The 23,664-nt window shown below is 43.6% G+C and overlaps 1 protein-coding gene across 1 annotated transcript in view; it reads right to left on the bottom strand.

Moving 5' to 3' along the window:
- The window catches only part of LOC117740703 (proprotein convertase subtilisin/kexin type 5-like), a 60,558-nt gene that overhangs the window by 1,849 nt on the left and 35,045 nt on the right, over positions 1-23,664 (bottom strand). Inside the window, 43 exon segments of the mRNA XM_034547236.1 lie at positions 59-215; positions 218-278; positions 922-998; positions 1,000-1,055; positions 1,058-1,093; positions 1,180-1,234; positions 1,236-1,411; positions 2,185-2,242; positions 2,244-2,270; positions 2,272-2,339; positions 2,342-2,428; positions 3,262-3,479; positions 4,247-4,445; positions 4,554-4,637; positions 5,665-5,752; positions 5,754-5,810; positions 5,812-5,867; positions 7,472-7,614; positions 7,757-7,799; positions 7,966-8,034; positions 8,180-8,383; positions 8,466-8,602; positions 9,537-9,639; positions 9,980-10,095; positions 10,317-10,455; positions 10,602-10,705; positions 11,169-11,253; positions 11,503-11,693; positions 11,902-12,004; positions 12,179-12,304; positions 12,448-12,584; positions 13,148-13,336; positions 13,598-13,718; positions 14,107-14,210; positions 14,328-14,428; positions 16,000-16,206; positions 16,379-16,551; positions 16,631-16,719; positions 16,971-17,050; positions 17,344-17,487; positions 17,633-17,803; positions 18,727-18,831; positions 20,811-20,994. Of these exon segments, the coding sequence (XP_034403127.1) occupies positions 59-215; positions 218-278; positions 922-998; positions 1,000-1,055; positions 1,058-1,093; positions 1,180-1,234; positions 1,236-1,411; positions 2,185-2,242; positions 2,244-2,270; positions 2,272-2,339; positions 2,342-2,428; positions 3,262-3,479; positions 4,247-4,445; positions 4,554-4,637; positions 5,665-5,752; positions 5,754-5,810; positions 5,812-5,867; positions 7,472-7,614; positions 7,757-7,799; positions 7,966-8,034; positions 8,180-8,383; positions 8,466-8,602; positions 9,537-9,639; positions 9,980-10,095; positions 10,317-10,455; positions 10,602-10,705; positions 11,169-11,253; positions 11,503-11,693; positions 11,902-12,004; positions 12,179-12,304; positions 12,448-12,584; positions 13,148-13,336; positions 13,598-13,718; positions 14,107-14,210; positions 14,328-14,428; positions 16,000-16,206; positions 16,379-16,551; positions 16,631-16,719; positions 16,971-17,050; positions 17,344-17,487; positions 17,633-17,803; positions 18,727-18,831; positions 20,811-20,994 (4,928 nt within the window).

Raw genomic sequence — 23,664 nt, 5'->3', positions numbered from 1 at the left:
GATAATTAATATCTGTGTGTGTTTTTTTTTTTTTTACTGCATGTATCGACGCTCCTACCTGAGCACGCTCTGCAGCTGGCGTGGCAGGCGTCGCAGGTCCTGTGTGCCGTGGTCGTGGTAGTATCCCGAGGGCACGAGGGGAGGCATCGGCCTTCTCTCCGCAAGTAGATGAGACCCAGAGCGCAGCTCAGGCAGCCGTCCTCCTCGGCCACCGATTACACTCACTGCAGCTCGGGTCACACTTCTCACACATCCTTGAGCCGTGTTTCCATAGTGGACTATCGGGTAGAGTGGTGAGAAAGTTTATGATGGAGTAGATTCAATTAAAGGGGGATGAGATTGGACTTTTGTTTGTCCTCAAAGGAAATTCCTTTCCACAGATCCTCATTCACATGCAGCTTTACACAAACGTAACTAGCCGGGACATCGATGATGAGATGGAAGCCATTCCATCATGAGAGAGGGCGCTGCAGCCATAACAAAACACTTGAACCCTTGAGAGGAGAGTGAGACTCAGGTCCTGCATATATTCCACATCCATATTTTTTTGCTTTTGGTCTGAAAGTCGGGAGGGCACCGAATAAATAGCCTTTGCATCCATTTTGTGTTTCCTCTGGAGTATATAACTGCACCTCAATTTAACGGCACATTAATTTAACTCTCTCATTCACCGCACCCCAAATAAAATAAAGTCTAATTAGCATTTTACAGGCCACATGAAGGGCTATTTAAATCTCAAGCTAAATTAGCTTCTTTCCCCTAAAACTGCAGCCCTGTCCAGCTAACTGAAGACAAGCAACGGTTTAGTGTCCACAATGACATTAAGTGACTAGGCCGATCTTTTATTAATGACAACACTGTGTGACCGCACTTAATGTGAGGATGAGCGGCGCAGCTGGACGGCGAGCATGGTTAAACTACTGTGTGGCAGGCTCCACACACTCCTTGCCCTCCCGAACTAAGTGGATCTTACAGGCGAGACACCGTTGGCTGTGCTTTTCCAACGCAGGACTGACAGGAAGGATGGCACGGTTCACATCCTGGCCCCGACTCTCATAGAAGCCTGTCGGACATTCGTCCACACAGGTGCCATCTGTACAAACAGACACACGCATAACCAGAAGGCCAAACAAACAAGAGCTTCAGAGAGATCCAAAACAAAGAGCAAGGTCGACTCACCGAGCAGGAGATGTCTCTGGTTGCAGCTCAGACAGTGAGTTCTGCCGGCACCTGAAACACCGATGGCAATGTTTGTGACACGGATGGCATTCCCCGTCCTGGTCTGCGTACTGATGAGGTGAGCAATTGCTGGATGGCGGCACACAATGGCCGAGGCCCTCTAACCTCTGACCCTCTCTGCAGCTGGTGCAGGAGCCGGTGTGGGAGCAGGTAAGGCAAGACGCATCGCAGTCTGGAAATACAAGTAAAGGATTATATCACACAGTAAGGGACGTTCAAATATATATGATTTCTAACATGGTAATAGTATATTTGATAAACGTACTACTATTAAAGATTTGAGTTATCATTTCTTTCTGGAGTGAATCATATTGGATTTCCAGCTATTGGGCTCTCCAAGTGTGATCTGTGAAAACATTTTCTGCAGCTGTTTTTTTATTTAGATGAAAATAAACATATACAAAAAAAAAGAAATCACCCTCTGTGTGATGTGCAGTGCAGCGATGAATTTCCTTTTAAAGTCTCCACTGTTGGCAGCGACTGTATGAGGCAACAAAAGTGGGTATCGCCTACAACATTTCCTCGGAGAAGCACACCATCCTCCGTGTTTTTGAAGAACAAAACCGGAGTGCGTCTTTCTCTAGGGACTGTCTTTGGCATCGCTGTTCACTTTTCAAAGTTTGACAAGCTGCCTGTTAAACCGTCTGAAAAAAGCGCTGCTATTTCAGTCTTGAGCTAAAGTCAGGGAACACACTGCGGCACAGTAGAGAGTATAATTGAGGAGATGCATGAAGGGCGCTCGACAGGACAGTAAATGTTCAGAAAATAAAGTTTCAGGAGAAATAGAGCATCTCTGACTTTGTCATACCCCAAAAAACGGAAGGACTTCTGAAGGTAATATAAAACGAGTGAAAGAATATTAACCCAATAACTGGGTTTCGACTTTGATCACAGATCCTTGCTCCACCTTAAATCACCTTCAATTTGTGCCGCATGTTGTCGTACCTTCACATTCTCCCGTGACGGCGTCTCTGTACACATGGGCGGGGCAGGCTGCCAGGCAATGCGCCCGTGTGCAGCGTGGCCTCTGGGGTCCGCGCAGGCGTCACAGTCGTTGATGTTCGGGCCGTCGCACAACGCGCAGTCAGGGTGGCACGCGAACACGCCCTCTGCTCTTTGTCCTCAAAGAAGCTCTCGGGACAGTCGAGCACACACAGTCCCTCGTGGAGAAAGTGATGCTCTTCACAGCCTGCACAGAGAACAGCTTTTAGCACTGCGTGGAACAACAAGTCAGTGAAACTATACCGAGCCCCCTCAAGTGGTTTGAGCGCCCAAACAAGAGGACGAAGAGTCCTCTCGAAAAAGTGACACGACGTGAATGAAGAATTGACTTGAGGACGAGGAGTCAAAATGTTGTCATTTTGACGAGAACACTCAATTGTAAACAGTAGATTAAATACAATGTCTGGCAATGGAATTTAGACACAATGCATTTAGTGGAGAACAAGACTCGGAGTAACAGGAAGTTTTAGTAAGATCAGCAATGCTAATCTTGGCGATGTGTTTATCACGTTCAATATCTTAGTTTATCTTGTAAGCATGTTTACTTTTCCCAATTAGCACTAAACACAAAAACGCAGCTGAGGCTGTGGGGAACGTCCCCGCTTTGGTGCTCAGTCACAATGCAAAGTAGTTAAGGCTGCCACAGGAAAACTTAAGGGATCACCGGTTGTTTCCGTGATTGTCTGCCAACTTCCACGGCAATCCATCCGTGAGTTATTTCACTATAAAACAAAAAATGCCAACAAAACGGGGGGGGGGGGGGGGGGGGGTGCTAGAGGGAAATAACTCAACGACTGTCGAATGGATTGCCCTGAAATGTTGAGCATGCATTCGTGGTTTCCAGACATTTTCAATCAAAGTGGCGGACCGGCTGACTGAGCAACATTACCACATCGAGAGTCACGTCGTGGCTAAAAATAACAAACGCCAAACTTTCTGGTTCTGACAACATTATCCAGATAAGTCAAATCATTCTGGATTTAACTCAACGAGCATTTATATCTAAATGTCCGTCAGTACCTGTGCACTGCCCAAGAGGGTCGCACTCCTGGCAGACGGAGGAGGGGCAGTGTTGGCACTCCCCGTCGTGCAGAGTGTGTGCCGGAGGACACTCTTCCACACATTGGTGCTTGTGTAAGAGGAGAGGTTCTACACAGCTGAGACAGTGGGTGGCGTTCTTCCCACAGGAGGCACAGCCAGGCGCACAGCTCCGACACACCTGGCCTGCAGGATAACCCCTGTGAGAAGCCAAACCCACATCAGTAGATGCACAGAGACTGGGCTTATTAAGCATGCGTACTTTGGATTTGCATCCCTGTCCCTATCATGTCAACCAGGCAGCATCGTGGACAGACAAATAGATGTTTCACTAAGCGTATACATAAAACCAGGTAAGTATAAACACTGTTGTCGTACTAAGTCTCTTAACTAATTAATTTGTTTTACTTGTAATAAGTGTCAACACTACATTTATTTAAATGTTTTCACTCGATGAGATACAATGGAATATGCCGTCATAAAGACGACAAGAGGACAGCTTGCTCTGGTCTTTGCTTTGAGTCTACAAATGACAACTAATAATTCATCCAGACAATCATGTCATACTTAAGTATAGCTAAAACAAAAAGGTGCCTGGTAGCTGCTAGTAGTAAAATAAAAATAAAGCCCTCCGTGCTAATGGATGCTTCAAGGACTTGAGCAAGGACAAGATATTCCTTCAAACTCAAGGACGTCACAATTTAATGGCACATAAACATCAAGTTGGGAATGTCACAACCATAGCCAGCAAATACATCTCCAGCCACTATATTTTTGACTCTTCGGATACCGTGGCTCAAAGATGTGATTTCAACGGGATTTTGCCACCACGGTTGAATCCCTACAGTACTTCCAAAAGGAGAATAATCAATTTCCAGATAAAGCTGGAACACAATCATGCACCAGTCTGTAAAAAGCATGTGAATGCATGTATATCAAATTCATATGGACAGGATTGACCCCTGACCTGACACAGTGTTGGACACAGTGTCCCGCCTGCAGGAATAAGGGAGCTTTACGAGTGCTCTGACAGCGCGTGCAGTGCTGAGCGTCCACACACTGCAAACAGCCTCGAGGGCAGGCCTCACACACGCCGCTCAGCCGACTGCCAAACAAACCCCCCGGACACTTCGACACACATGTTTGCTGTGTGGTCAGAAACCACCCTGCAGGAGGAAGAAAGAATACACATCAATACTGTGATGCAAAGTAGATTAAGATAGGAAACTGATGAAAGAATATGAACATCTAATCTACGGAAGTGACCGACAGACCTTTTGCACATTGTGTACACTGGTTCTTCTCTTCTCCAGAGCAGGACTCACACGACGGGTGGCAGTTCTCACACTCTCCATCATCTGAAGGGGAAAACAATAGTTACAGTACGAAGAACCATCCTGGCTAACAGATGGTGGGACACAATCTTTGGGACAGTTTTCTGCCTACTTGTCTCAGAGGTAGATGAGAAGATGGATACCACAGATGGATACCGCTCTTTAAATATGAAGCTAGATCCAGCCGGTGATTAGCTAGCTTAGCATAAACATTGGAAGCATGGGGGAACAGCTAGCCTGGCTTTTAAGTTTAAAAACAAATCTGCCAACCAACTCCTCTTGTACACATTATATCTTCTTTGTTTAATTAATGATGATTTATTTTCTGGATGGGCGCAATGACTTCCATGAGTCAAACCTTTAACTTTGAACACAACCAAGCTAGCTGTGTTCCCCTGCTTTATGTCATTGTGCTAAGCTAATTTTATTAGTGTGTTAGCATATTTAGTGTACAGACATGAGTGTAATATCAATCCTCACATCTAACTGTTAGCAAGAAAGCATGTTTCCCAAAATGCCTTCCTACAACAGCCTAATTAAACCCACTCTTCACAATCTAAATCAACTGACAACTACAGAGAAGCCTGAAACTATTCGGACACACTGCGCGAATCCAAATTGTGTGTGGAGGTGTAAGGCTTTAATCTAAGGTTTTGTAGTTGCTAAGATTAAAAGTTTAAGAATAACTTTAGTTCCGTGTGTTCTTTTGCCACCTTTGTAATAACCTGTGTACTTTTCTCAGTTGCTTTGGTTCCTATAATCAAGATGTCCTTGTCACTAATTACCATATGTTGTTTAAAGGTCTGAGAACTAATTCTTGGGGGGAACTAAATGTTCAGCATATCAAATCAATTATTTCCAAGTTTGTATCTGGCCGTCGTTCAGTCGTTCTGCCCGTTTCGAGTACTTAAGTTGAACGGGGTTCAGGGACAGTGGCACGCAGACCAATTACCCTCCAAGATTTATTTTCTGCCCCTGTGAAAGTGTCCAAATCCCTGATTCATTATAAGCAGACAGTTGGATTAGTGGAATACTTAAGTATTAGTCTTACCGCTGCGAAAGGTCTTAATGGGGCAGACCTCATGGTCAGATACACACTCTCCGTTTTCCAGCATCTTCTCTTCCTCACACGACAGACAGGTCATCGTGCTCCGGGCCGCCACATGTCACACAGTCCGAGTGACACTCCTCACAGTCGGTTGGTGTCTTCGTCGCCATAGAAACCGCCAGGACACGTCGAAACACATCTCCCGTCTGGGGAAAAAAATAGACTTTTTTTTTCTGTTGCTTTTCGTCTCAATATTGTATGTAAATCACTTGGCTGGAAAAATGCACTATTTTAGTTCCTTGTACTCAAAGAGGGAAATCCGCCAATTTTACACATCAAGTACTATTTACACGACAAAAATCCATTTTAATACTAATATGCTCTGAATAAAACAAGTGTAATCAAAACAAACTCGGGTGTTAATCTGGCCCCGTTTATAGTTGAGCATGAGTAATCATCTTATTTGATGCATTGATAGACAATAAAATTAGCCAACATTAAGTAGTAAAGAGAGGACATACAATTAGCTCGACCTGCTGTAACACGTAAATGCTGCATCGGTTCTAACAAAACAATAAAATAGTCAATGAGCAATTACCCTGTAAGCAAAATGCCCTTCGTTAACGTAGCCCTCTCCATCCCCGAGTAGCAGAGGGCGGCAGGGGCACACTGGGTGTTGAGGTGGACATGTTAGCCTGCCTGACTCATTGGCTTTATCTGGTTTGTGAAGTTAGAACTCATGATCCCGGCTATGGCCCTGACGTATCAGATCCTTCACTTCGAGCTAAACACTCAACAAAGTCACGACTGTTTGCTGTGCTGGCTCCTCATTGGTGGAATGAGCTCCCCATTGACATCAGGACAGGTCTCTTACTGATAGCACTTTGTAGTTTAGCACTTTAGTAGCACTTAAATGTCTCTTACGGATAGCACTTTTGTACTTTAGCACTTTAGTAGCCACTTAAATGTCTCTTACTGATAGCACTTTGTAGTTTAACGTTATTGAAGAAATTGTACTTGCTTGATTCTTGTTGTTCTGAGTTTGGACTCATGGTTTAATGCACTTATTGTAAGTTGCTTTGGATAAAAGCTTCAGCTAAATGACATGTAATGTAATGTAATGTAATCAGAAGCCCAACTGTACTGCGTATTGATAAATCCATGGCGCTGTCCGTGGTGCTGAAGTGGCAGACGGATTTGTAATTGCTATTTTCTTCTCTGCCTTTATGTCAGTTACCTCTTGGATCTATGATATTATCGAAACTTTATAGCTTGTTTGGTTCTGATACAGAAACCAAACAAAATGTAGCAGGTCAGTCCCCCCCCCGGTAATAATTTAAAGTCCTCTACTGAATATAATGTAGTGAACATAATAATATAACAGTATGTAAGAGTGCACATTGATCACTTTTAATATTCTGTATTCTTCAGAACTTCCCAATGGTGGTACTATACTTAAGTACACATTTGATGTGCTCTACTTGAGTATCTCCATTTGCTGCTTTATACTTACTACACTTCCTTTTAGTAGAAAATATTAAACATTTCTACGACATTTACATTAAAAAAAGTAATTATCTTATTAAATATGCTACACAGTATAAACTAGCGAACAGTATATACAATTAAAAAACTACAACAGTAAATGCTTGTTTCCCCATAATGAATCAGTAAATAATAATCAAACAAAAAATATAGAACATTCACATTCTAAGTGACGTTATACTGCAGTATTGATGTTTTAAGTTTTAGGGATCTTCCTCCACCACTGAAAATAATGCGTCACTTGGACCAAGCAGGCAGTTTCTACCTGATAAGAAGAGGTCGGCCTCACACCAGTAGCACTCATGTTCGTCACAGCTCACACAGGTGTCATCACATGGAACGCAGGTCATCTCCTCTGCCACGCTGTACGTCTTAGCCGGACAGTTTTTGTAGCAGCCATCCTGAAAACTGATAACAAAAGCTGCGTCTATATCTGTGGTTTTTACACACACACAACACAGCAAAAAAGGGCTCTTTTCATGTAGCATATCAGTGAGTTAGTGCAGAGAGGCTGGATCACACATGGCGACAGTGAGGCACACAGCCTTACTTGTAAAAGCCCTCAGTGCAGGAAAGGCAATGCTTGGGATTATCTGTTGAAAGCAGACAAAAGAAACCTCAGCTCTCCTTTTAAACAGGAACTACCAGGAGAAACCCTTGAACATGGTCGGCAACACACCGAGGAGGAAAGCTCGGTGTGTCCCGCGGGCAGCGCTCGTTGCGGGAAAACTTTATTATGGCTACCGAGCAGTGACTTACACAAGACGCACTTCCTGCAGCCCTCCTCACAGGCCATGCAGTCGTCGTAATCTGGAGCCTCCACCTCCCCTGAGAAAAGAGTGTGAAAGAAAGATACAGGGAGAAAAAAAGAAAAAAGAGGACGAGACAGCGAAGGGACAGGGGAGGGACAATGCTTTTCAAGGTTATCTTTGACACTGTAGCATCTCATAAATAACACTGTGACCTTGTTTACCTTCTCCACACTCCAGCTCCGCACACACACCATCAGAGAGGTAGGAGGAGGAGGAGTCGCACTGGAGGCAGTGTGTTGGGCTCGTGCAGAGCCGGCAGTGGTCGGAGCAGGGCTCACAGCTCCTCTCCTCGGTGTGGTAGAAGGCCTCAGGACAGGCGTCCAGACACAGGCCTTCATACAAGTATCGCTCCAGTTCAAACTTATCTGGAGGACAGATAACAATATGTGGAATTATAGACTGGTGATTATGCTCACACACAGCGTGATTTACTTGTTCAGTCCTCACCAGTGTCACAGCTGGTACAGTTGGCAGGACTTGCGTCCACACAGGTGGCACAGGTGTGGTCACACAGGTGACACTGGCCACCTGACTGGTACTTGCCCTTTGCACACTCCACCACGCAGCGGCCGGCATCTAGAGCCCTGCAGCAAACAACAACATCCAAAACCACTTCTTTTTTTCCATCTGCAACACCACAATAATCAACAGATATGAATGATGTCCATGCAAATGAGATGAACTCATTCACACCCCCAGCATGTAACATATGGCAGAGTTACACAGATGAAGCCGAGCGTGTTGACACAGGGAGGAGAGGGAGGGCACGGTTGGATAAAGTGGGAGGCAATGAGGGATTTTTGGATACTGATGCTGATTATTTGAAAATCTAATTTCTGATATACAATTGACGTGCTGGCGAGCAATATATCAGACACTAACATTGTATACAGTGAATTACATTTTTTAATTGGTTAATTTTCCTTCTGACAAATTATTTAAAAATCAGCAGACCACAGATGATCCATTTTATGACTTATTCATATTCAATAAACTGTGAAACTCTGCCCATCTCAATTTGCCAGAGCCCAAGATGACGTCTTCAAATGCCTCGTTTGTTTGAGCAACAGTTCAAAACCTAAAGATATTCAGTTTATAGAGTGATAAGAAAACCCCTCTCACCTTTTAAGAAGCTGGAACCAGAGCCTGTTTGACATTTGTCTTTGACTCATTTTGTTTGAAAAACGTACTGAAACGATACACCAATTATCATAATAGTTGCCAATAATTGTCCTTTGAATCGACTCGTCAATTAAGTGACTGATTGCTACAGCTCCGCTTCAATTTCTTAGACATTTTGTTTAAAATTAAAAGATGACTCTGGCATAATAACATCCGCAATTATTTTCCATTGATAAATAATTGACAGCATCCTTACTGGCTTTGATTTTTTTTTTTTTTTTAAATACCAATACATCCGTGAAATATTGTTATTTGGGACATTCTTTCACACAGGAACAGTGGGATGAATTAATTTCCACTAATGACGGTGTATCTAAAAAGTCAAGACCAACCCACCGTGAAGACACACAGCTGATGCAGTCTTCTCTTTGCGGTCCCGTGCACTTCAGGCACGTTGCATCACACGCGCGGCACTTTCCGTGACCGTCCTGGTACTCTCCTGATAGACATGCAGCAAGAGAACGCCGCTGACTCAGAAGGAATAATCATCTGAGGCTTAAAAGGATGCAAGCCACATCTACAGAACACGCTACCCCTTTTTTTTTTTTTATAAAGTCATGACTGACTTATGGTTGACTCAGAAAGATAACAACACGTCTTGTTGTAAACATATACATATATAGCTCTAAAATATTCATAGTCCCATCAAACATTACCAGCTGTTTCCAGTTTTATGAAATCATCGTTAAAGGAGTAAGAACTAATATGTGTTACGGTTGCTTTAATTGTCTGGCAGCAGTGCGCCAACACGTGGTAGCGGAAGAAGATGGTTGACTGACCGTCTGTGCACACAGTGCTAACCACACACGCTCCCTCCTGCAGGCTGTGACCGCTGGAACAGCTGCTGCAGTTCCCCCGGCTCGGCCCCGCACAGGTGAGACAGCTGGCGTCACACCTGAGGAGGAGAGCAATGAGAGTGAACACATGGGCACGCACACATACACACTGACCACAAAACACACACACACACGCAGAGAAAAACAAACTGCACCCATACAGGCACACAACTAAAAAAAACACACACACACACACAAAGGGAAGCCAACCAGCAGAATAAGGCCTGCCATCAGCAGGTAAACAAACCACCCACACCTGAACACACACCAGTGAGCTCACCTCCTACATATCCTGTGCCCGTCAGCTAGCTCTGGGCTTGGCTCTGTGGTGTAGAGGCCAGCACTGCAGGAGGACACACACCTCCACTCCTCCATCAGGAAGCCTTCTGCGCAACCGTTGCATGCCCCAACACCTGCACCTGAAGTTGCCCGACGCGGGAACAATGTGTTTTTGAAACGGATAAAAAGTCACACAAGAGTAATGGAAACAAACCTCTTGTCATTTATTTTAAAGACATTTAAAGAGGTTTTCATACAGTTCGTGACCCTTGACCTGTGCTCTCACCTGCACAGGTAGCGCAGGCCTTATGACAGGGCTTGCATGTGCCTTCCTGCTGGTCGGGGTAGAATCCCGCCGTGCAGCTCCGCTGGCACCGATTCCCCTGCAGACTGTAGAGGCCGGAGAGAGCGTGTGGCACCGTGACACCCACAACCAATCACGTGACACCATGACACCCACAACCAATCACGTCACACCGTGAACGTGACTCATTGCCGAGACTGTAGACTCAGTTTTCCAACCCACAGCACGCCACCACAAGTGCTTGATGAACTGAGTCATTGAACACAGTATTCCGGAGTCTTCAAACTCAACAATATGGTGAATTTGACATGGGATGATACAAAGAAATGGTAATCAAATATATGTTTTCCTTTTAAGCTGTGTGCGAGTAGGGAAGGAAAACACATTCTGTTATAATATAAAGTCAGAAAGCTTTGTAGCTTTTCCTAATTGTTATGATGCTGCAGAGTGTTTGTGCACAGGGAGAATCAGTATTCTCAGCAGCTGGAAGAGAAGGAGCAATGTTCACAGAGCAGTTCATTCAACCATCATCGGAGGATTTTTTCTCACCTTGTGTCTGGTTTGCATTCCTTGCAGATGCTGTGGGAGGTGCACTTCAGGCAGTTTTCGCTGCACTTTCTGCACATATTAGCATCTGCGGGGAAATCAAACAATACACATGGAATACACATCACAGCGATTAATCAATCTCACTCACACACCCCTCAACTGCAGTTACATCAACGGACTATTCATTAGCGGGCTCATATGCAGCTGTTTCTAAACGGCTCTTTTGTAAGCCATGGATCCTTAAAGGGGTCCATTGGAGGATATTCCTTCTGTATTGTTAAGTGTAACAACGAAACAAAAGTCAGAAAAGCAGGTTTAAGGCCAGAAATCCAACCGTGGTCGAGGTAGTAGTGATCCCCACAAGCGGCCGTGCAGGTATTGGTCCCCTCAGTTAGGGAATGACCAGGCTGACAGGAAGTGCACTGGTCACTGCGACTCCCAGTGCAGCTCTCGCAGGATGAATAGCACCTCTTACAACGCCGGCGGTCGCCCCAGAATCCCCCTGGACACTCTGACACACACATCCTATTGGATGGACCGGGACCAAAGAAAATGCCAGTCTGGATCCATTTTTCATTACCATAAGTTTTCCGTTAGGAATTTAAATCAACATATAAACACATATGGACTAAATAACATGCGAGTCATATGTTCTGCAATATCACCGTATACTGTATTGTGTATAACATTCCGGACCTACAAACTGTTCTTTACACTGTGTCATCATGCCAACCTTGTGCTGTTCTTGAACTTGAGAACAAAGTGTAAACACGTGACACACTGCTGCGGGCCGGGCCCCTCACAACCATCGTCACTGCATTCTGGGTCACAGGGTCCTAGAAGGGCAAATACTCACAAAGTCACCGCACCATCATGGCTACAACAGTTATTCTCCTAGATGCTGATGTACTGTTGGTGCTTATTTTTTACTACCTGAACTAACAAAAAACAACATTTAGCTGCCGTCTGAGCTTGAAAAAGAGGCTCTTTAATACCAGTACGTGACTCACCACTGTATTCTTCAGTGGGGTCACTGTCCATCGATATCTCAGCCGATCTGGCTCCCCGCACACCATGCCTGGGATACGGCTGGCCTACAGTGCCATAAATCAGCAGGGACCACTCCTTTAGCGTCCCTGTGAAAACAGCAGAGAAACAGGAAGAGAGCAAGATAAGAGGCCTCTCCCGGGAGGCCCTGCACTGTATTTTAGCTGCTGTTCGTTTTGAACTTCAATGTATATGTCATAATACTGTGATGTTACAAAGAGGAAGAGCAGACCTAGTTCAGTGTTGTCTCTCTTCTGAGAGGAAGTATCCTGGATTTTCAAAGTCCATTCCCCTGCTGCGCGTTCCCCCCAGCTGTGAGTTGTCATGAATTCCCAGTTCGGAAATCCCTCGGGGGAGTCGTCAAGAGGCCTAAATCAAAACATTAAATAATCACAATAGTACTACCACTCCTGCTGCTAATTTTACTACAAATGATACTAGTGGGGCTGCTGCTGCTAACATTACTACTACTACTACTACCTCTTATTCTACAGCCAATGTGCATTATAAAAGTATTGATTAGTGCAGCTTAAAAAAAAAAGAAAACTTGAGAAAAATGGATTTACTTTTCCCCCAAATGTGCTTTAAGTCACAGAGTAATCAACACCTAAGTCTCTCAGGAACTGCATATAGTTGAAAATATCCAGAAAATCATTTTGCCAGAAACTTGGTTATGTACCAGTTCCCTAAAACGACTCCTGCAATTTTCCAGTAGCGTTTGCCAAAATCCAAATCCCCCCCCCCCCCCGCCCGCCCCCAATAGTTCAAGCTGCCAAATTGAACAATTTAGCACCGTGGCGAGTTATGTTTTAAACGGTTATAAGCTAAGCTTTAAACTAAAATGTTGCTCATAGATTACTGTATGTATGCTGAGGCTTCAGGGAGCGGGGGTGGCGAAATGTTCCACACATTCAGAGCGCTGCTCTCGTTACCTGTTAGCGAGCAACTGCGACACAGTGCCCGAAGGTGACGCGAGAGTAATGGAAAGGTCGCCGCGACGACTGTGAGCGATGGCGACGCGGACGACGACGTGCTCCACGTAAACGACGCGCCGCGAGGGCTCGCCGGAGCAGCCCGTGCTCTCAAACACAGACGTCAGCGGCGAGCCCGGATGAATAGCTCTGTCATGAGACGGGGGAGAGAATAAAAAGACACACGGTGAGTGGCAGAGAGATAAGAGAGGAGGCAGAAACACGAGAGAGCACGAGAGACGGCGGCGAGGAAGACGAGAAGGAAAGGAAATTAATCTAAGAATCTATAAATGTGAAAGAAGTCCATGTGTGAACTGAGACTGAAATAGATACGGTGCGATGAAAGGGGAGGAATCAAGGGAAGCCCCGACTCAAAAGTAGAGATGCAGTGCAGAGCAGTTGGTGCGATACCTGCTCAGCTGGATGGAAGCCTCCTCCACACACTGGTGCTGTGTGGGGACTTGTTTCCAACGCTCAGCCTCCTTCACCATGCTCTCAGCATCCAGCAGGCCAAAGCCATAGAGGTGGCTCACTGACACGCGCACACATACACACACACACACGTATATACACACACCACATTAGCTGGGGCATAAAAGGCGCTGTAGCTTATAAAAAACATCACACACTCCTGGGACTTTGTAGGCGTTTATAACTGTTCTGCTCACAGTATCTCATTAGCTTGTATGCTCACTGCTTGATCGTTTCCCAAAAAAAGAGCTGAGAGAACATTTACCTATAAATATGCTTATCAAGCTGAACTCATCTTTGCTCATCTTCTTTATTATTAGTTTGGAGAAGCTTCGAAAGCGATCATGAAATTATTAATTTTCCCCAAACTGCTGGCAAATACTGCAATAAAAAAAATAATAAAAATAATAAAGTGTGAGGAATTAGAAATCCCAGTCCAGTGGGAATACCGTTGAATCCGGCTCCATTAACGCTCCAGTCAGGAGCGAGAAGATGATGAGATTTTGATGTCCGGACAATAATATGCTGCACATCCCTCCAGGTTAGTAACGGGCTGAGAAAAGGTCAGACGGAGAAAACACGTCTCATCACCTGATCAAACCAATTAATGGCGCCTGCATGTATGGATTTTGTGTGCGTGTGTGTGCGTGTGTGTGCGTGAGCTGCTTACTTGGCTTCCAAAGTCAGAGCGATGATGCCTGTAGCTATGGAGGAGGAGATCGAAGTGTCTGACTTAGCACGGCTGCAGCTCTGCTGTGGACCCAACGTGACCTGTCGAGGACACCAGTATTCACCTGACATTCCACACAACTTGGCCTCAGTGGAGTGGACTTGGATATATAGCATTACATGATATGTATTTGTCTACCATTGGGCTGTACCGAATGTGTTTTTTTCATATTTTATGGTAAATGTGTGTCAATTTGCAGGTGTTACTATTTTAGCGACATGTTTTCCAAATGCCTTGCTCCGAAAGTACACATAATTACACAGTGTATAATCACGTTCTCCTTCTTCCCTGGTGGGTTGCCATGCAAAACACAAAGATTACTGCCAATCAATGCAAAAAGAAATGAACTAGGTGATTATGTATTGCACAGGAGGATATCTATTCCAACTTTTAGAAGCCTGTCATTTGGCCATATTGTCTCTGCCGGCGTGGTACGGAAGGCCGCTTAAATCTTTGGCTTTCAGGATGTTTACAAAGCTTCTTACTGTATAATTAGACACGCTGAAACTGCTGAGGTGCTTTGCGATGCAGCTCCTCGTGAGGTTTCTCGTGCAAATGGGCTACAAAATACTGCTTCTTTTGAAATTAATTGGAAACCCCAATTTCCAGATTATTATAATATCGATAACCCTTTATTTTAGGGTATAATAGCATATAGCAAATGTAACTTTTTGTGTCTTGGGGATTTTCAAATTTGAGTTCCACCGGAAAAGAAAGTTCATACCGGCAATGTCTGGGGCCTATTTGCTTGATTGACAGGTGTCTCAGCCGATCACACTCAACTGCCGAAGTTGTTGCTTGCTCGCCCCCAAACACCGCTCCACAGAAAATGTGTGTTTTGTGTTTTCAACAGCTTTAAGCAGCTGGACTGTTTCTCCAACCACAGTTACAAATATGATTATCAAAGATAATGCAAGTGATTGTTCAGATGTGTCGTCTCCAGAAGTGCTCCTCTAGACTCTACCCTCTGGGAGGGTGACTTCTATGCCCTCAATGCTCACAACATGAATATCATAACATTATTTATTCCATAATACGTGTTTCGCTCTGCCCGAAAAAGAAAAGGGAGTTGAACTGATGCGAGCCGGTCACAGTTGCAGTTGTTATCGGATGGACAGACTTGACCTAAAATTCTTTTATTTTTCATTCACATTTTCCAGTTAAATCACACCTGTGACCCTCATCATTCAAGTTACAGGTGCGATGTCAGTAATGCACCTTGATGTCACAATTATAACGAAAACAAGAATGCCCTTGAGGGAAAAGCGACATTTAAACCCAAGTAAATAAATTATTCATGCATTATTGGAAACATTATTCTTTATATACACACACACACACACACACACGTTTGCATTGTGTGCTTGTCTGTTGACAGTTTCACATTTTTTGCTTGTTCACTTGTTTGCTGTGCAGACTAAAATACTTCCAGGCTGTGTAGGACGAGTATAAATGTAGTCATCTGGGCTACCTGTAACGGAGTGATTACAGTGAAGACGCAATATGCCGAGTGTGCTTGTAACTGGCGACTGAGAAGCACACGGTGTTACTTCGTGGATCACAAACACCTCGACTCAGATGAAGGGAACACCACAACACAGACGCGCCTCACCATCTCCTCCTTCTCCCCTCCGGTGTAAGCTGTCGCCAGTGTGGAGGAGCACTGCTCCAGGTAATCTGGCGGGCTTCCACGCCGAGTGCTGCTGCCGATAGAGACGGTGTAGATGCTGCTGCAGTAGCCGTCACAGGAGCAGTGGTCCCCTCTTCGTCCGCCGTACCCCGACGCCCAGACGAAAACAGAGCCCCTCCCGTTCCGGCCCTGAGGCGAAACAGAGGGGATTCATTTATTAATGATATTTATACATTGATTAGATGAAGAAAGAAAAATACGCCCTTGAAGTAAATACACTGCCTCGGGGGGGACGCTGACATAAACAAACACATGCAACCAACAAGCCTTTTTTCATAAACAAACTCTTTCTTTCTCTCACTGTTTTGATGCCATTCTGTAAAGCAAGACGCGTGAGAGGCCCGGGTCCATCCAAAGTGGCCCCGTCATCTTCTGGCCCCCAGCTAGCCAAGTAGATGTCAATATGTTGCGGTCTGAAACTCAGTGATCGGGCCTCCACAATGTCCGTCACATCGCCATCCAGCATACGGATGCCTACAGGTAGAATTATTTGTTGAAATCTATTACATACAAAACTTCCCAATTCCAGAAGTTCCAAGTCACTTGAACGCACCACCTATCCGCGCTTGGAAAGAGACTCCCACCGTGCAATGGGAGTTATTTGCAGCCGCAGCAACCATCCCTGCACACTGTGTCCCATGGCTTCAGAGAAAGGAGGAGAACATCAGAACATGAGGTTAGATGCATATGCATGAGGAGAAGATGGGCTATTTCCGTTACATCAAACCAGTGAGAAGACAGAATTCAGACTGGGGCATTTGCAGATCCGTATGTGCATGCAATTACGGAAACGTGGAGAGAAAAGGGGGAATTAATTAAAGTTAGAATCATGACGAAGGAAAGGAAACGGCAAAACAGTTGCAAAGAGATATCTAGGAATAAGAAGTACTCACTAGTTGGAAGCGTCGTTGGAATTATTCGGAGAAGGGTCCTCTTCGTCTTGTCCAGTCACATCATAGCTGGCCAAAGGATCCTGAATCAGAGGGATAGTAAGTAGCAGCACATTGTGAGATGCCGGTGGCTATCTGTCTCCGTTTCATCAGACAAATCACAAAGAGCATTATTCACCAGTCTAGTCCACAGTTAAGTGCATCAGGCGTTTAATGTCCATTCCAATACTGTTGGCCGGCCTTTCCGAACCTTTGGCCCAAAAGCTCTGCCTGCAAAATCTGTCTCAGCTCTGCGCTCTTACACTAAGAGCTCTGCCAAATAGCTTATGATTAATGTCCCCTTGCCGAGAACAGTGTCCCATCCCTGGGCACTTACATAATTTGGCTTCAGATCCGGATGCTCCCTCTCAATACCATCATCTAGGACAGACACCACCACACCCTTCCCAGTGTACCCTCTCCTCCAGGCCCCCGCAATGTTCATACAAGACTGGCAGCCTTTGGACTCATCACTGCAGTGCTGTGGAGCAAATGGTGAGACATTCAAGTTAGACCCTGGGAGTAAAGAATAAATCAGGGTGTATATTCTAGGCTCCGCCTGTCTGGGTTTATGCGTCTGTGTTTGAGACTTCAGCTTAGTAAAGGAAAAGGAAACTCTGACTCACAATGTACCACAAACTGTTCCACAGTGAATTGTTATAGGGCAGCGTCTGGGTGCAGTTAAAGTGAGGATGAGCAGTGGGAAGGTGTTTGGTCTCATCGGAGGAGTAGATGTGACCGACTCTGGAGTTCCTTTTTACTCTTCTCTGGACCACTTGCTGTTGGAGCCATTCCACCTGAAAAAAGGAACACAAGAGGTAGAGACATGGACATGTATAGCCGCATGGCTCAGCCTCAGTCGAACCACTTTGGTTCAGCCCAAATATCTCAGCAACCATTAGATGGATTTCCACAAATCTGGTCCACACCCTCAGGATGAATTGCTCTCGAACTGACGGGAGGCGGAAACTTGTGACTCTGAAAAGTGAAGCAAATGCGGAAGTTTCTTAAATGTGCACTATTTCTAATGGCCATGAGGGGGAGACTGCTCCTCTGGTTGCAAAAGAAGTCCAATTGTTAAGATGTCAATGAGAAAATGACTCTACTTTTCTCTTGATTTATTACCTCAGTAAACATTGTAAACACGAGAATGTGGTCTCACTCGCTAGTTTCAAGTGCTATTCAATATAGCATGATGTTCATTTAATAAATTATGATTCTATTTACAGTAAAATAAGGTGTGGCTACTTTGTGATTGGCAGGTCATTACCAACAAAAAAACAAAACAAGATGGCGTTGACTAAATACAAAAAGGTCACAATGGCTAAAATGCCTCAAAATGCTTCAAGCCTGTAATCCACAAACCATTGGGTGACGTCACGGTAAATACGTCCACTTAAACAGTCTTATGACTTCACTGTCAATTTTCTATCTTTTGTAAATCGTCCCAACTTCTTTTTTTGGAAAATGGCAGAATTTTCTCAGATGTCAGCAATTATCTTAGCGTGTACAATTATTATTACTGGTAGAAACAATGGCAAAAGCTACAAAAAATAAGATCCAATTTAGATTAAACAACACTTTAAAACGTGTGGTACTGGGCTCTTAAGTGTGTAGACGGGGCCAGTACATGAACACGTGTGTGTTTATGTGTTTGGAGGGAGGGGAAACGCTGCTGATTAATAATCCAGCAGCGTCTCCTCATATCCCATTACTATACCTTGGTCTCCTTGGCGACGCTGACGGCCACCTCTTTATTGGACACAGTGGACCTCTTCGCCGTTTCGCGGTGGCGAAAGCTGTAATAACTCTTCAGGTCTCCGATCTAGTGAAACAGACATCAAATCCTCTAAATTAATTTGTTTTTAGGTGGAGGCGTGTCGCTCGTCCTGCCTGTTGTCACTGTAATAAACAGCTGTTAAATTATGAAACTGCCTTTGGTGTGTTTTATTAAGGCCGCTACCTTACACCTGTGATAGTTTTACAGGCAACAGAAACCTGAGCCACAAGACTCCAGCCACACTGCTGCTCGTGTGTGTGTGTGTGTGTGTGTGTGTGTGTGTGTGTGTGTCCATGATGCCATGACGTAAACAGATTGGTCTAATATACAAGAAAAGTAGCTGTAGGTAACGTGTTTTTAATAAAAAAAAGGTGTCATAAGGTTGCTTATTTTCTGTGACTGATGAGAATAAATGATTTTCCTAATTCTTTCCCTAATGATTCCGTAGTGAAATTATCTTTTGACTTCTGACCTCAGCAATATGAAAAGGTAAGCATCAAAAGGTTCTCATATCCCCCGTAGTGAAACATGGACCCAAGACCTGCAACTTTCATTACAGCACCTCACCCCAGAGAACACATGTGTAGAACGTTATGGGCCTGGCCTCTATACCTCACTGTTTTATTTATTTGCTTTATTATTTATTGATTTAGTTTGTATTTGGTCATTCTGTGGGTGTATGGACATCTCTGGTCTGATTGTGTTTTTTTTTTAAAGTATTATTTCTTTAGAATAAAGGAGTTCTGGCAACACTTTGCAAACCTGGTTTGGAAAGGCAATTGAGGTTCAACTGTTTGGATAATTAATATGACTGTATATGGTCAGAATAAGGAAATAAAGACAAGAGGTGAGAGAACAAAATGTGGGTTTTTTTGCCAGCTTGTTATCCGTCTCACACCCCGATGAACATCACAGCAGGGTTGTAATGTAGATGAGCAGCCGCTGACTTCTGATATTAAAAAGTTCTCCAGGAGTCCTCCAAAGTAAAAACTTTTGGCGCCCATACTTAGGCTAATATCTAAACTTCATTCTGCAGTAGCTTAGGGGCAGTTTAGCACCCCCTCTAGCAGTTAGGCTTATTACCTTCTTAATCATTTTGAGACACAATCATCTACGGCTGCGCCAAAAATGACTTTTGACCGTCATAAATGATCATGATTTTCTTAAATCTTGTACAGAAATTAAATTAAACATTACTGCCAAGCAGATGGCAAGCAGTGAATTGCTTCACAAAATTCCAATAAATCTAAAGAAAATAATGTGTCCCTGTTGCCATAACATTTCTTAATTAGTAAGGATCGACACTTTTTAAAGCCAGCTTGCCACCTCAGCATTTTATATATTTTTATATAAAATCTTTGCTAAATATTCTTCAAGGCAAGAATAAGTAGCAATATATTTTTATTTGACCTCAATTCAGTCCTCTCCGTGGAGTACCTGGTGCTCCTTTTAAAATAGCTTCTATTGTGCATTGTGTTTCTATGCAACTGTGTTTTAATGTTTCCTGTCTAGATGAGATATATGTTTTGATGTACCCTTATTAATAGCATAACAGAAGACTAATAGACAAAAAACAATTTCTATATTTCGATTTTATTCCTATCATATTGCACTTAATCTCAAATTTAAAAACAATGTATGTTCCAACTCCAGTTGGATATCTGCGATAATATAGTTTTTTTATGACATTAGAGATGTAGAAGTTTGGTTATTAGATGGGCCATTACTAGTAACTCATTGATGTTATTGATTCAATCGAGACTATGTACAGTGCGCAGTTAAGAGAGGATTATTTCTAAATATGTGGCACATTATTGTGTCTAGATGTCATTAGTTTTGCTGGAGCTCAACGTCCTTCAATGAGAGGAGGCCTGGAGCTCGTGGACTGACAGGCCTCCGAGCATCCTTAGGACATGAACAGTGACTAAATTAATAACTTCAAAATAAAAATATTTTTTTTAAAACTACAAAGACAACAATTGAGAATTGCTTGTCCTCTGCCTGGTGCTTGTGAGCACACCTACCTGACCCATATTAGTGAATCCATATCTCTCTGCTATCCTGTTCACGGACTCGGGGTCCCCTCTTATTCTTATCGCCCAGTCGTTGGTGAAAATCGTTGCACGACAAAACTGGAGAAGAATTCCCGTCCACAGCGCCGAAAAACGCACCATTGCGGCACAGTTAACGGGGCTTCCGCTAATTAGACTGAGCCCCACAGGTGTGTCACGCGTCTCCCACGGAAAGTGTTTCTCATTGCCGAAACTCACGTCGACTGTCGTAAAATTTAAAAGAAGAAAAAAAAAGAGAAGACGTTTCACACGGATGTCTGGTCGGCTGAAGTTGTCCCGGCTATCACATTACTGCTCCGACACGGGAGCCATGGATCAACTGCATTGTGTTCTTCATGAGGATCCCCATCTGTGGGGCCTTGTGTTGCAGCTCCGCGTCTCACTTCGAATTCAATTAGCCGTCGTTTTACTCATTAATGGCCCCTGTTGCTCGCTGTAAAAACACGTGCGCACATGGGTAATAACATGGCTAATAGATACTGCAAATTGCATTACATGAATGTTTTTTGATTTAAAAGGTCCTCAATTTAATCGTCGTTGAAATTGACAAAGTAGTATAAAAAAATAATAGGCTACATATATTTTTAAAAAAAAAGCTATGTTGAAAAACCTTTTTTGAAATATCAGACCATCACATGATTACGTTGTGATCCAGTCTTGTTTGTTTGTAGTTGTCACATGTTTCAGAAGTCTTTTGAGTTGTTAGTAGTTACACCAAAAAACATTCCCTATCCTACCTGAACCTCTCAGGTGTTTGCATTTAAAAGACAGTTTTACACTCAATGAGTACTTTACTACTTTAGGTACAATCAGAAATAGTTATTCTACTGGATTTGGATATCAGGACATTGTAATGGGAGTATTTTAGATGGTTGTATTGTACATTTTACTTCAGTAAAAGAGAAGAGAGGACAGTCTTCCACCACTGATATCAGCATGAAAAGAGCAAATGGACTAATGTGAATGACCTCTCTATCACCTTATTTCATGTAGGTTCTGCTCTGTTCCACAGGACGGGGTACTCAGTATTGAAGTGTTTTGAGCCCCTGCACATTCATGTCACCTCCTTGCGCCTGAACAACCCCTTACCATCTTGTGAATTGAATGAAAAACAGCATGACAGCTTCTGTGGAGTTGCTTTTGTTTTTCAGTGTGACCACTCTACTGATGTAGTGGTCACTGTCTAAATGGATTTGTATATATGGCCGGTGTGTTTTCAGTGAAAAGCCTTATCTATAACCATGAGGATGTGTTTAGCATTTTGGGGGGGGGGAAATAATATTTAGAAATAATGTTTCCCTTAAAGGGATGGATTTTTATTCCTCTTTTCTTTTGGCCAAATGCCTTTCCCCTTGGCACCACAGCAGTCTGTGCATTGTGAAGTGATATCCCTGCATTTAAAAATCCACTGCTTTAACTGGGTCAATCTGAAGCAATAAGAACAAATCGTTCATGGTGTGTTAAAATGACCATCGAGATATTCTTATTAAATATTAATGTTGCAATTCAACACGGATTGGAAAGACTTGTAACTTGAGGGGTGAGAAATTGCAGTATACATATATATATATATATACATATATATATATATATATATATATATATATATATATATATATATATCTTCATTTATTCTATTTATAAATGTGTATCATCCAGCAAATAATGAATCATGGTTGAATTAGTTATGCTTTCCATAACAGTATACCAAAAAAGGTAGTGTAAAATAATCTGCTACATTATAGCAACTAACCCACTAGTCACTGACTGTGGTGTATACCTTTAAACTCCATCCATCCATCCATCCATTTTCAATACCGCTTATCCTCATTAGGGTCGCGGGGGCGCTGGAGCCTATCCCAGCTGACATAGGGCGAAGGCAGGGGACACCCTGGACAGGCCGCCAGTCCATCGAGGGCACATGTAGGGACATACAACCATTCACTCTCACACCTATGGGCAATTTAGAGATCAATTAACCTGCAGCATATCTTTGGACTGTGGGAGGAAGCCGGAGAGCCCGGAGAGAACCCACGCTGCCACGGAGAGAACCCACGCTGCCACGGAGAGAACCCACGCTGCCACGGAGAGAACCCACGCTGCCACGGGGAGAACATGCAAACTCCACACAGAAGGACCGCTCCGACCGGGAATTGAACCCGTGGGCGACAGTGCTAGCCACTACACCACCGTGCAGCCCACCTTTAAACTCAATAAATACAATTTTATTTTATTCTCTACTACAAAGTATTTTCAAGGTCTACTGAAAAAAGGTGCATATATGTAAAAAGAAATTGTTTAAAAAACACTGGAGGAGGAAGTGAACTAAATGAAATCCATTCTATGGTCATCAAATCTGGAGATGTAATCTCATTATATTGTAGAATACTACAGAAAAAATCCAATCTTATCTTCTCATCCAGTGCCAGATTAGTGTAATATAATAATAATAATAATATTAATTGTTTCAGAAGGCCCTCGATGGACTGGCGGCCTGTCCAGGGTGTCCCCTGCCTTCGCCCTATGTCAGCTGGGATAGGCTCCAGCGCCCCCGCGACCCTAATGAGGATAAGCGGTATTGAAAATGGATGGATGGATGTTTCAGAAGCTAAAACTACTACTATGGAGAAATGCAAATGTCTGGAGTTGAAATGTCCCAGTGTGTTCATTTTAGTTGAATCGTTCTTTGTTATTCATGAAGAACTGTTTGACCAAGCCTGGTGGAAATCACGAATAACTTATTTTACTAATCAAATTCTTCCGGGGCAGTAATTCCAATTAATACCACAGCATCAGTCGTATAATT

Source organism: Cyclopterus lumpus, chromosome 12 (genome assembly GCF_009769545.1).
Source record: "Cyclopterus lumpus isolate fCycLum1 chromosome 12, fCycLum1.pri, whole genome shotgun sequence".
NCBI classification, from domain to species: Eukaryota; Metazoa; Chordata; class Actinopteri; order Perciformes; family Cyclopteridae; genus Cyclopterus; species Cyclopterus lumpus.
Note: the sequence above shows the minus strand (reverse complement) of the source record. Positions and strands in the feature narration are given on the sequence as shown.